This window comes from Elephas maximus, chromosome 25 (genome assembly GCF_024166365.1).
Source record: "Elephas maximus indicus isolate mEleMax1 chromosome 25, mEleMax1 primary haplotype, whole genome shotgun sequence".
NCBI lineage: Eukaryota > Metazoa > Chordata > Mammalia > Proboscidea > Elephantidae > Elephas > Elephas maximus.
The window spans coordinates 23,788,379-23,801,991 of NC_064843.1; the positions used below are offsets into that span (position 1 = coordinate 23,788,379).

The window sequence follows — 13,613 nt, forward strand, 5'->3', positions numbered from 1 at the left end:
GAAGACGAGAGAGGAATAGAGAGGAACTACAGAGAATGCAATATAGAGAGAGAGGGACAGAGAATGCAGAGAAGGGGGATAGAAAGAGAGGTAAAGAGGGGACAGACAGAGGATAGAAAGCTAGAAATGCAGAGAGGGGAAACAGGAAGAGAGAAAGAGGTGAGGCTAGAGGGAGGAAAGGGATAGAGATGGAGCCGTATCTCTGAAAGAATGCACAGGGAACTGAGGACATAGGTTTCTTCCATGGAAAAGAACTGAGCGGGGACGGAGCGGGGTGATGGTAGAGGGTGGAGACAGGGAGTCAAGGGTGAAAGACACTTTTCATTGTATATCCTTTTTTTAACCTTTTGAATTTTGATCCATATGTATATATTATTTATACAAAATAAAAGTTGCAGTTAAAAAAAAGGACCTGGTTTTGCCCCCTTCTTTCTGTGTGGCTGCAGGCATGGGACTTAACAGAGTACCCGTGTAGTCAGAACATAGGACTATTGTCAACTAAACCACACCCAATGTTGATTCCAACTCATAGCGACCCCAAGTGTTACAGAGTAGAACTGCTTTATAGGGTTTTCTTGGCTGTAATCTTTATGGAAGCAGATCTCCAGGCCTTTCTTTCATGGAGCCGCTGGGTAAATTTGAAACCTTTAGTTTAGCAGCAGATCACAAATTGCTTGCACCACCCAGGCTCCTTCCTGAGGGCCCAGGAGACCTCATAAGCAAGTCTCCCAGGACTGTGTCTGACACATAGAACACGTTGAATCACTGGAAGCTGCTGCTATTATCAGAAAACCCAGCAATGAATCTGAGAGCCCTTGGAAGTGTTCCGTCACTTCTCTGAGCCTCTATTTTCTCATCCAATCCACTGGGAGAATGACCATACCCACAGGCTTGGTGCCAGGATTCACCTGGGAAAGTGCCCTGAATTAATGTTCCTTGATTCCGAGGTGGTTCTTCCCTGGACTGGGTGCACGGAAGATTTTGCCGGCCCCCTCCCACCCACCCACCTCAAACCAGGGCCAGCGAAGACAGGAACAGAGTGACAAGAATGGATGCCACGCCCTACCAGTGCTAGGAGTGGTCACTTTATTGGTTGGAAAAGGAAGAAGCTGTGGTCAACCCAGGGGGGGTGCAGAGGCCAGAAACTGGGGAGGCTGGAGCAGATGCTGGGCCAAGCGAAGACGTCCCGTCTCCAACTCCACAGGCTGGTAGTGGCTGGAGCTGGAGAAAGAAAATCATAATCATAACACCAACAACAATATCCATGGTAATTGACAAGAGTACATGCAGCCTAAATTGGACCTCCCCCACCCAGAACAAAGCTCACCTCCTTGAGACCCTGGGGGTCTGGTGGCATTTACCTGCAGGTGGTAGACTCACCCCTTCTATGCCAGAACATCCCCCAGAACACACCTGGGCACATTGTGTTTCCAAATGACTTCTCTCGTGGCCTTCCTGAGGAGTCACGGGCATCTATCTCCCCAAGAATCCCTCTACCCCAAGGAAGTTCCACCATCCCTCCATTCCTTAAGTGAAGCTGTAATTAGTTAATCAAATAGATCTTATTTACCTCCATTTTATAAGCAAAGCAACTCTGTATGCCTCAGAGAAGTGAAAAGGCTAGCTGAATGCCACAGCTGAAATTTGAACCCAGGTCTTCCTGACCACAAAGCCCATCCATGCTGTGCTGTTAGCAGTCATGGCGGCAAGAGTTGCATCATTGGAGAGCTCTGAGCCCCAGGGGACCATGGTCCCCTCTTAGACTGCAATCCTGAGGCCTTGGGCACATCCCTCTGTCTCTGGGCCCCAGTTGTCTCAACTGTGCAGTACTGGACTCCATCATTGAGCTCCAATTCTTCACTGAGACCTTGTCAAAGGTAACACATGAGTAGCAGTGGAGTTTCAATGAAAGGGCGCTTTCAGGTTCTGGCTCATCCTATTCCTCTGTTAAATCTTGTCTTTGTTTTCCAGATTCCCTGGAATCTGGGCTTGGACAAATTCACTCTGGGGGGCCTCACACACAAAAATTCCTGTTTCCTTTGACCTTCTTGTTATACACAAAACATTTCTGCTTACACTCAGCTTTAATCTATGTACATGCTCAAATGTTCTAAGTTGACATTCAATAGACCCTCCACTTCTTCTGATAAGCCTGAATTTTAATTGCTCCATCTACCTTGTCTTTTGCTTGACTTGGTAGTATGATAAAATAATCAGACGTAACTTCAAAGAATACGAAAAAAAGAAAAAAAGATGGTTTGCTCTTTTTTTTCCCTTATTTCTGTTCTCAGTATAAACCCCTAGCCTGCCTTTGTTTGGGGAAATACATTTCCTAGTTACAGAGATGGTGCTACCGTTTCCGTGGATCTATAAACCAATTAAACTTCAAATTGTAACATCGCTCAGATTTTCTTTTTCTACAGCCTAAAACAGCCTCCCCAGCGCACTTCACCAGACCACCTCCCTTTTACTCATCCTTGAGGAGTGGCTCAGAGTCACCCCTCTGGGAAGCCGTCCTTGCTTGCCCGTTCCCAGCCCTTACCACCCCTGCCTGGGTGGGGTTTTCCTTCTTGTTCCCACAACACCCTGCACAGCACTGACTATAGGGGCTGCGGGTGTCTGTTCACACATCTGTCCATCTGTCTGTCTCCGCAGCCAGGCTGCAAGCTCCGTGATGCGGGGCCTCGATCATCTTCCCATCCCAGTTCCGTGCAGTGCTGCCTCCCACCCCCACCATAGGCAGACTCAGCACATGCTGTGGTGTTTTCTTTCTTCTTTACTTCCTTACCCTTTCTTTATGATTTGTTGTTGTTGTTCGTTGCTATCAAGTCGAGTCCAACTCATGGCGGCCCCATGTGTGCAGAACAGAACTGCTTCATAGGGTTTTCAAGGCTGTGACCTTTCGGAACCAGATCTCCAGGCCTGTCGCCTGAGGTGCCTCTAGGTAGGTTCAAATCACCCATCTTTTGGCTAGTAGTGGAGCGCTTAACTGTCTGCACCACCCAGGGATTCCCTACTTTATGACTTAATATTGCTTTATTTTTTATCAAATATAGAGGGAAGGCGGGCTTCGAAGTCTTATCTTTTCAGGGCCCAGAGGACTAGAGTTCTGAATTTCGCCCTGGCCTGCCACGGATTAAGTGCTCACACACACACACACACACACACACACACACATACACACACACACTTCAAATATACATTTGAAAAAGGACAAGTATTTTATGATCTCACTTACTTGAAATATCTAGAATAAGAAAATGGAGAGAGACCAAGGTTTTTAGCTGTTATCAGGGGCAGCACAGAGGGGAAAAGGGGACTCACTGTTTAGAAAGCAGTGAGTTTCTGTTCATGGTGGCGGGAAATTTCACCATGATACTTGGTGATGGCTGCCACTATGATTAATGTAATTGATATCACTAAATTATACACTTGAAAACCATTGAATTGGAAAAACGGTGACGCAGTGTTGAAGAGTTATGGCTGTGAAATAAAAGGTCACCAGTTCAAATCCACCTACCGCTCCTTAGAAACTGTACGGGGCAGTTCTACTCTGACCTATAGGGTCGCTATAGTCAGAATCGACTAGACAGTAATGGATTTGGCTTTTTGGTTTGTTTCTATATTTACAACAACAACAAAATATACATTTGGTGAACTGAACTGAAGTTAACTGGCCTCTACCATGTTCACCCTGAAAATCCAAGCTTATTGGTGAAAGTAAAGATCACCTCTTTTCAGGCCTCCCCTTGGCCAGACAATGAACTCCTCCCTGCCTGACCCCTGCAGCCACTGTCCCCTCTCCTAGGACACAGCTGCTGTCCTCCAGCTCCCGACATATTTTAGTGCTTGGTGAACAAACACAGAAGTAAACTGCTTTCTCTCACAGCCAACCTCCTCAGCCAGTATCGCCCCATATATCTTCACACAGGGTTGCTATGAGTCAGAATCAGCTCCATGGCTACAGGTTTGGTTTTGGTTTTTGTTTTTTACCTTCGTGTATATTCCAAATCCAACCACCTACTTCCCTCGAGTCCATCCTGGCCCTTTATTTTCACCTGGCCTCTCACAGGAGTCTTCTAACGAGTCTCCCTGCTTTGGCCCCTGCCCTTCTACAGTCTCTCCTCCACACGGCAGCCACAGCAGTCCTTTCAAAATGCATTTGGATCATGTCTCTCTCTGAAGGCTCAATGTTGATCTTAGGGCCGAGGTCAAAGCCCGTACAATGGCCTATAGAGCCCCACATGACCTGCCCCACTCATCCCTTACCTCTCCGACCCTCTCCCCTTCCTCACTGGCTCTGGCCACCCTAGCTGCCTCAGGGCCTTTGCACCTGCTGCTCCCTCTGCCTATGATACTCTCCCCAGAGGCCCCTCCCCCCCATGGCTCCCTCCCTCACCTTCTTCAAGTCTTTGTCCAAATGCCACCTTCTTGGTGGGGTCTTCACTGACAGCCCTATTTAAAAACTACAACACTGCTCTTTATCCCCCTCCCCCTGCCCACAGTACTGCTTATCTCCTTCTATGGTGAAATGAGTTCCTTTATGTGGCCTTTTGCCTTGGTTCTTTGGAAAAACAGCTTGAGAGATTTTCTCCCTAAGCTCTGAGGTGTTACTTTTGCCCTAGTTTTCTACCTGCAGAGGGTCTGTTACTTTGCCAGGTTGATTGACATTTCCTGGGTAAGCTGTAAACAACTCAGTTTGGTAGTTTTTGTCTAGTCTTCACCTGGACTGTGCACTGTAATTGGTATACACTTTGCAGGGATTGGTCAATAGACTATGCAAGTGAGGTGACTTGTAGCCTACCGTGCAAATGAAATGTCTATGGCCTACCTAGAGGGGATTAGTCAGTTTGAAGCCCCCACTGGGAGGGGGCCATGCCTTGAAATTGACGGAGTTGTATGTATAAGCAGCCGACCCCACAGAGGTTTGAGGGGCAAACAGAAAGAAGCAGAAGAAAGAAGAGAAGCAGAGAGAAAGGAAGCAAGGAACCTCCTAAAAGAGCTGTAACACAGGTCAAGGACTATAACACTGAAGGCAGTGTGAGAGGCCCAGAAGGGGCTCGGCAGCAAAGCTGGTGGCAACAGATGGCAGGGCCAAGAGGACCTGAAAGAGCTGTCCTGCACTGAAGGGCGACTTTGCCTACGTGCTTCCTGACCTGATCCTGATTCCTGAATTGCAGCCCGATCCCGAGTTGTACCCTGTTCCTTAATAAACCACTTAACTGTAAGTACGGTCTGTGAGTTCTGTGAGGCCATTGCAACGGATTATTCAACCCAGAAGAGAAGCAGAGAGTGCCGTGGAAGGATGGCAGGTGTCAGAATTGGTAAGAAGGTTGCAGAGTAGAGGTATGTCTGACTTCCACCTCATGGGAATCAGCTTTATGGTGATGGTAATTCTCATCATTTCCCCTCACGAAGGTAGTCAGGGTCTGGCATTACTTTGGATACTGTTACTACTACTGTGGCCATCTTACACCTGCTCTGCTTTATTTTTCTCCATGGCATGTGTCTCCTGCCAACAGAACTTATTTAGGTATTTATTTTGTTTATTGTCCATTTCCTCTCACTAGAATACAAACCCCACCAGACAGAAATGTCTGATTTGCATGCATGGGGCAGCCCCAGCACCTAGTGAAGCGCCTGGCACATGACCTCTCCCTGACAGAGGCTCAGTAAATCTTTGTGGACTGAACGAAAGTAAGCAAATGGACAAATAAGCGAGCAACAATATGTTTGCCCAGGTCTCTCTTCTTAGCCTCCAGTCGCACCTCAGCAGAGATGGGCTCCTCCTCCCACCCACCTACCTCAGAAGTGGGGTGTGGCACAGTACGCATTCCCACAGCCGTTGAGGCAGCATTTCTTCTGGCCTGGGCACTGGCTGTCCACCTGGCACAGGTCGTGGCAGAAGCCAAGCGGGAGGAAGCCGGAGCTCAGCTGGGGACAGGACCCTGGCTTTTCTGATAGAAAAAGAGAGTAAAACAAAGTGGGCAATGGGGAAGCAAGGAGATGTGCCCTTCTCCTCAGCCCCTTGCCCTGGTTTCACAAACAGTAGAGCTAACTACCTGAGATGGTCTCAGGGGGCATAGGGAGACTACCTGCAAACCCCTCCTCCTGCTCCCAGACAGTTCTGGAATCCTAGAACCTCAGTTTGAGTCCTAGCTCTGCTGGTTCCTAACTTCATGACCTAGGGCAAGAAATCTCTCTGCGCCTCAGCGTCTTTAGGTTACATGGGATCAGTGCTGTCCACATCATGGGGTTGTTGCAAAAGCAATAGAGGCAGACATCCTTCTCTCTGAAAGACCAAGCTACTCTGTAATAGTAATAATAATAATGAGTGATTACAACGGCTAACACTTAATTAGCCCCTGCTAGGCCTACTACCTGTCTGTCAGTTTGTTGTACTGTGGTGGGGTGGCTTGTGTGTTGCTGTGATGCTGGAAGCTAAGCCACCAGTATTTCAAATACCAGCAGGGTCACCCACGGTAGACAGGTTTCAGCAGAGCTTCTGGACTAAGACAGACCAGGAAGAAAGTCCTGGCAATCTATGCCCAAAAATTAGCCAACAAAAACCTTATAGATCACAAAGAACATTGTCCAACTTGCTTGCTTTGGACACATCATCAGGAGGATTGATCTCTAGAAGATACGATGTTTGATGAAATAGAAGGTCAACGAGGGCATGGGTGACCCTCGGGAGGATGGATTGGCACAGTAGCTACAACAATGAACTTGTACATGCCGGTGATTTTGAGGATGACACAGGACCTGGCAACATTTCGTTCTGTTGTACATAAGGTCATCATGAGTCACAGTCGATTCAACAGCAACAAACAACAACAACCAGTTGGGCATTATTCTAAGCACCTGACATATTAATTAAGCCTTGTAATGGAGCCAAGGTGGCGAAGTGGTTAAGACTCAGTTGCTAACCAAAAGGTCAGCAGTTCGAATCCACCAGCTGCTCCTTGGAAACCCTGTGGGGCAGACCTCCTCTATCCTATAGGGTTGCTATGAGTCGGAATCAACTTGATGGCAATGGGTTTGGTTCTTTTGGGTTGGTTTAAGCCTCATAATAATCCTACAAAGGGGAGGGGAGTACCGTTCATTTTTCCTCATGTTAACAGACGAGAAAATTGAGGCACAGAGAAGTTAAATAACTTGCCAAAGGTCATACAGGTTAGAGGCAGCATTTGAAGCCCAGGAAATCTGGCTCCAGACTCAATGGGGTAACCACTATGCCCTACAATAAACTGTAAAGTGCAGCACACATGTGAGTGGTTACACACAGGCAATTCCTTTACTCACTCCCCAGCACTCATTCACAGGTACAATTGCCCAGCACCATGGTCCCCATACACACTCGTCTATGAGCAGGCACAATCATACCTTCTTTAATTAACGCACACGAACAGCTAACACTGCAGCGATGTGCCTTTGACAAAGCCCTTTGTGTAAACCCATTCTCTTCTTTAATGCTCACATCAGCTATCTCCTTTTCAGGGAAGATTTCTAACCCCCTTCACGTCACAAAAACCAAAAACCAAACCCAGTGCCATCAAATCGATTCTGACTCATAGCGACCCTATAGGACAGAGTAGAACTGCCCCATAGAGTTTCCAAGGAGCACCTGGCGGATTTGAACTGCCAACCCTTTGGTTAGCAGCCATAGCACTTAACCACTACACCATCAGGGTTTCCCTTCATGTCACAGATGAAGAAAATAAGGCACAGATAGGTGAAGAGACTACCCAACACCACACTGCAGCTCAGAAGTAAAACCAAGGCCTGAGACCCAGCCTTCTTAATGTCCATTCCAACAGGGTGATTTTTACATAGCTGATCCCATTCCACCTTCAATCATCACATGTACACACACACACACACACACACACACACACACACCACGATCTACTTCCTAGGGCAGGGAGAGGGGAGTCAGTCTCTCTTCCCAGAAGTCTCAGGGGCAGCTCCAGCTAAACATAAAACACAGGCACTAGACCGGGTGATTAGCTCTGGAGGGCAAAAGTGGCTGACTTTCCGACACAAAGAAATCCATTCCCTTGAAAAGCGCAGTAACTCCCAATACCAAGTTGCCCTGGGAGAAAACAGAATAGGGAGCCGGTTATTGACAACACAAGCCCCTGTGTATAGGATAAAAAAAAAAAAAAAAAAGTGTATAGGATATCTAGTCCTTAATAATACACTTTATATGTAATATTTCATTTAGCCCTCACGCCTGCTCTGTAAAGTTTGGGATTATCATGTCCATTTACAGATGAGAAAGCAGAAGCCCAAAGAGGTAAAGAGACTCACTCAGGATAACACAATTAGGAAACGGCAGAATTAAGATTCAAACCTCCGGGCTCCCTGCCTGGCTCAGGAGGCCATCTTGCCCTGTCCCTATTCTTGCCTCAGTCTGTCTGTCTAATTCAAGGATACAAGCTCTTCACCCACCTAACAGCAACGGCTGCATGGGCCAGTCCTCCCTCCACATAGGTGTCTGTTGTTAGCTGCTGCTGACACATGCACAAAGGAAGGCAATGCTGACAATGTTGTGGATCACATATTTCAGATTATTGGCTGATTTTCAGAACCAGATCAGGCCTTTCTCCCTAGTGCACGTTCGTCTGAAAGCTCCACTGAAAACTGTTCAGCGTCATAGCAACACACGAGCCTCCGGTGACAGACAAGGGGTGGCTGCACGTAAGGTGCATTCGCTGGGAATCAAACCCCAGTCACCCTAGGACGAGAGAACCACCCTGAACTACCACTGCCGCAGCATGAGTGTCTGGGCTCCTTGGTTACAAAGCTTCCCAGCCCTGCTGGCCTCTTTAGGGCAGTAACAGAAAACGCCATAGGGGCTATATTCGGGGTAAAGACCAGGAGTTACAGTACCTTGGTACCCCAGGTCACATCCCTGTATCTAACCCGTAGTTTTTCCCTCTGTAAAAGGAGAAGCTGGGATTCGGGCTATCTAGGGCCACTTCCTGCTCTGATGGGAGTCCCCAGGGCACTGTGGGGACTTTCGCTCGTAAGTATCTTTCATGGAGCACCCACGCTTTCAGCTACTTTACCAGTCTCGCTCATTCCTCAGCGTGGAAGGCATGGTTTTAAAGATGCGGAAGGGGACTGGACCACTCAAGAAAGAGACCTGACTTTCTTCAAACCGAACAGGCAGTTAAGTGGAAGAGGCAGAAGTTGAACCTGGTCACTAGGACTCAGGCCGAGCCACTGGTAGCGGAGTAACCTGGGGCTACACCCTTGCCCCTCGGTCGCTCACGTCCCCACCTTAAAGACGAGCTGGTCGCTCTCCTAACGCTGTAAAGTCTCCTTCCTCTTGGACAGAGGAATCTGGGGAGTCCTACCAGGCCAGGCGCTCCAAGGCCTCCACCCGGGGAGGGGGGGCCTCTGGGACTCCGCGAGGGATGAGCGCCCCAGGCCCCGGGCCAGCTCTGAGCCCGCTCAGCTTCCCTGCAGGTTCCCGCGGCCCTGTCCCTGGCGCCCGGGACAATGTCCAGCTGAGCGCGCCCGGAAGCCTGTCACGCACCAGGGACTCAAAAGCCGGTGTAGGGGCCTCCTCCCCTCCGGCTGCGCTTCAGCGACGCCTTTGTCTCGCCCCGGGTCAGGCGCGGGAGGGGACTGCGAGTCTGGCTACATCGCCTCGACTCTCCCACGGGTCCGTGGGCCGGGTGCGCCCCTCTTCCCGGAACCCGGGCGGCCCGCTCCCTCCCAGCCCCCGGCCCTCTCCGCGCTGGTCGCCGCGGGGTTACCATTGGGGAGAACGCAGACGGCGACGCAGCCCGCCCGGCAGCACTTGAGGTTGTCGGCGCAGTCTCTGTCCGAGACGCACTCCTCGGTGCAGTTCAGGTCGCCTTGGAGCTCGGGGCACACGCCCGCTTTCTGTGTTTCTGTGCAGCGGGAAAGGTCGGAGGGGGACAGCGGGACAGAGAGCTGTGAGGCCGGAGCCACAGAGGATGCCCACCTGCCCTGAGGGCCTCAAATCTCCAACTCCAAAGGATCCTCAGTCTCGGGCCCTCGGGGCTCGCCAGGAGGCCCCACTTCCAGGCCACGGGTTACTAAGAACCTTTAGCGTATCTCAGAGTGCAGGAGTTCCTTAACTCCTGACCTCAGAGCCCTCAGATCTCAGCCCCGTAGGGGACCCCACAAACCTGAGAATCCCCGAGCTTCCGATATTTAGACAGAAGACCCTCCCTTCCTGCAGTAGTCTCCCCCTTCACCAGAGCCCCGCCCCATATTTCGGCCTTCGGTGGTCTCCCACCTCCCGTCTACACTGGCTCCCACACCCCAATCTGCAAGTGTCACCACCTTTAGGTGCCAGGGACCTGCCCAAATTACAGCCTTCTTGGGTTTCTGCACTTCCGTCCCCGGGACTCCCACTTCTCCAGCCCAGGAGAGGTTACGCCGCCGCCAGCTCTGTCCTGCGCTCCTGGCTCGGCCCTCTGGGCGCCGGGCCGCTCCCCGCCCCACTCACCTGTGTCACTGCGGACTGGGGGCAGGCCAAGCAGCAGCAAGCCCAGTAGGAGGGCGGCGGCGAGTGGGCCAAGGCGGCTGGCAGGCATGGTGCTCACCGGGCGGGGTGCAGGTGCAAGCCTCCCAGCGCGGGGGGATTTAACCACTGGCTCCGATCGGCGGGGGGGGGGCGGGGGGGGCGGGGGGGGCGGGGCCGCGCCGACGGGATAAAGGGCTCAAGGGGCTGGCGGGCCAGCTGCCACCTCAGGCCATTTCACAATCCCCCGGCATTAGGTATCACTCTTGGCCCCTGTGGGAACCAGGAACCTAAGCAACTTCCAGGCGTGGCACAGCTCGGCCAGCTGCAGCCGGACACTTGTCCACCCCTCCCTGCCTTTCTCCCTCCTGGGACCTGAGGGCAGAGCAGCGGGAGGCGCGAGCACCAGCCCAGGACTCCTGGGTTTCAGTTCCAAGGCTCTGGCATCTCCTGGTAATGCCCTAGGGTGGAGGGAAGAAGAGAAAGGGCAGGGCCTCCAGGGAGGCAGTAGAGCCTTGGGATTAAGAGGTTGGATTTGGGGTCACCCAGATCAGAGAGCAAATCACCAATTAGGGATTAGTGAGGGCAGCCTGGTGGAGCACTGTAGAGCACATAGTAGGGGCTACAGAAATAGCAGTTGTTGTATTAAAATGGAAGACAGCTACCTGGCCGACCAGCTGGAAAAGAACCATATCTGTGCCCATTCCAAAGAAAAGTGACCCAACAGAATGTGGAAATTATTGAACAATATCATTAATATCACACACAAGTAAAATTTTACCGAATGTCATTCAAAAGCAGTTGCAGCAGTACAACACAGAAATCAGAAGAGGTTGTGGAACAAGGAATGTCATTGCTGATTTAAGATGGATCTTGGCTGAAAGCAGAAAGATGTTTAAAAAAACCTGTGTTTTATTGACCATGTGAAAGCATTCGACTGTGTGGATCACAACTAATTACAAATAACATTGCAAAGAATGAGAATTCCAGAACACTTAATTGAGTTCATGAAGAACCTGTACATAGACCAAAAGGCAGTTGTTCAAACAGAACAAGGGGATACTGTGTGGTTTAAAGTCAGGAAAGGTGTGCGTCAGGGTTGTATCGTTTTACCATGCTTATTCAGTCTGTATGCTGAGCAAGTAATTCGAGAAGCCGGACTATATAAAAAAGAACCTGGCATCGGGATTGAAAGTTGTCATGGATTGAATTATGTCCCCCCAAAGATGTGTGTTATCAATTTGGCTGGGCCATGACTCCCAGTATTGTGTGGTTGTCCTCCATTTTGTGATTGTAATTTTATGTTAAAGAGGATTGTAACATCCTTACTAATGTCATATCCCTGATCCAATGTAAAGGGATTTTCCCTGGGGTGTGGCCTGTATCACCTTTTGTCTTACAAGAGATAAAAGAAAAGGGAAGCAAGCAGAGAGTTGGGACCTCATACCACCAAGAAAGCAGTGCCAGGAGCAGAAGCTGAAGAGTCAAGGAACACAAGAAGCTGAGCTGCTTCAGTCTCAAAAGGTATGGCCATGACCTCAGGGGTTTCACAGGTTGGAGCTATAGCCTCTGGTGTTTCTAAGGGTGGAGTCACCACTCAGATGGTGCCTAAAGCCCAGGGAGCAGAGTGCTGTCCCAGTGGGTCTGGAATGTGGAGCTGAAGCCCGTGGCCGAGGGGCCCACACTCAGAATCTGGAGAATGAGGCCAATACCTAGAGTCTGGAGGGCAGGACCATTGTGTAAATTGTCTCAGAGAACAGAGGATTATTTTCAAAGCCTTGAGGGCTAATGTAGTGTTTTCTGCTGACTTGCTTGGTGCCTGTTATTCCTTTTTTTCCTCCAGTTTCTCCCATTTGTAATGAAAATGTCTAACTTGTGCATGCTCTACTATTGTATCTTTGGAAGCAGATAATTTATATTCTAGATTTCACAGATAAAGAGGAATTTTTGGATTTTGGACTTGGAGTTCCAAGACTTTTGCTATGATATGATAGGATGAATATGTTTTGCATGTTGCAAGAATGTGATTTTGAGGGGGGGCAAAGAGTGGAGTGTCATAGATTGAATTATGTCCCCCCAAAAATGTATGTATCAACTTGGCTGGGCCATGATCCCCAGTATTGTGTGGCTGTCCTCCATTTTGTGAGTGTAATTTTATGTTAAAGAAGATTAGGGTAGGATTGTAACACCCTTACAAAGGTCACATCCCTGATCCAATATAAAGGGAGTTTTCCTGGGGTGTGGCCAGTACTACCCTTTATTTTACAAGAGATAAAAGGAACGGGAAGCAAGCAGAGAGTTGGGGACCTCATACCACCAAGAAAAAGTGCCGGGAGCAAAGCACTTTCTTTGGACCCAGGGTCCCTGCTCAGAGAAGCTCCTAGTCCAGGGGAAGATCGATGAGGGCAGACAGAGACAGAAAGCCTTCCCCAGGAGCTGATGCCCCGAATTTGGATTTTAGCCTACTTTACTGTGAAGAAATAAATTTCTCTTTGTTAAAGCCATCCACTTGTGGTATTTCTGTTATAGCAGCATTAGATGACTAACACAAAAATCATTAGCAACCTGCAATATGCAGATGGCACAACCTTGCTTGCTGAAAGCAAAGAGGACTTGAAGCACTTGCTGATGAAGATCAAAGACTTTAGTATGGATTATACAGCCTTCAGTATGGATTATACCTCAGTATAAAGGAAACAAAAATCCTCACTCCACCAGACTGAGTCCAGTACAACTAGATGGTGCCCAGCTACCACCACTGACTGCTCTGACAGGGATCACAATAGAGGGTCCTGGACAGAGCTAGAGAGAAATGTAGAACAAAATTCTAACTTATAAAAAAAGACCAGACTTACTAGCCTGACAGAGACTGGAGAAACCCTGAGAGTATAGCCCCTGGACACCCTTTTGGCTCATTGAGGAAGTCACTCATGAGGTTCACCCTTTGGCCAAAGATTAGACAGGTCCATAAAACAAAAGGAAACTAAAGGAACCCATCAACCCGGGGACAAGGACTAGAAGGCAAGAAGGGACAGGAAAGCTGGTAATAGGGAACCCAAGGTTGAGAAGGGAGAGTGTTGACATGTTGTGGGGTTGTTAACCAATG

At 49.3% G+C, this 13,613-nt stretch overlaps 1 protein-coding gene across 1 annotated transcript; it reads right to left on the reverse strand.

Annotated features, from left to right (window-relative positions):
- Nucleotides 1-1,045: 1,045 nt before the first annotated feature.
- Nucleotides 1,046-10,642, reverse strand: WFDC2 (WAP four-disulfide core domain 2). The gene is made up of 4 exons (XM_049869876.1): nt 10,493-10,642; nt 9,771-9,908; nt 5,805-5,957; nt 1,046-1,221 (listed from the first exon to the last, which is right to left on the reverse strand). The coding sequence occupies exons 1-3, from the start codon at nt 10,578-10,580 to the stop codon at nt 5,806-5,808; spliced, it is 378 nt and encodes a 125-aa protein (XP_049725833.1). The 5' UTR covers nt 10,581-10,642; the 3' UTR covers nt 1,046-1,221; nt 5,805.
- Between the last annotated feature and the right edge of the window lie 2,971 nt (nt 10,643-13,613).

What these genes read in the sequence shown, in the direction of transcription:
- WFDC2 (XM_049869876.1), bottom strand. Translation starts at nt 10,580, where the DNA reads ATGCCTGCCAGCCGCCTTGGCCCACTCGCCGCCGCCCTCCTACTGGGC. An exon ending in CCCAGTCCGCAGTGACACAG is followed by an intron (nt 9,909 to 10,492) that starts GTGAGTGGGGCG and finishes CCCGCTGCACAG; the next exon opens with AAACACAGAAAGCGGGCGTG. An exon ending in CGTCTGCGTTCTCCCCAATG is followed by an intron (nt 5,958 to 9,770) that starts GTAACCCCGCGG and finishes TTTTTCTATCAG; the next exon opens with AAAAGCCAGGGTCCTGTCCC.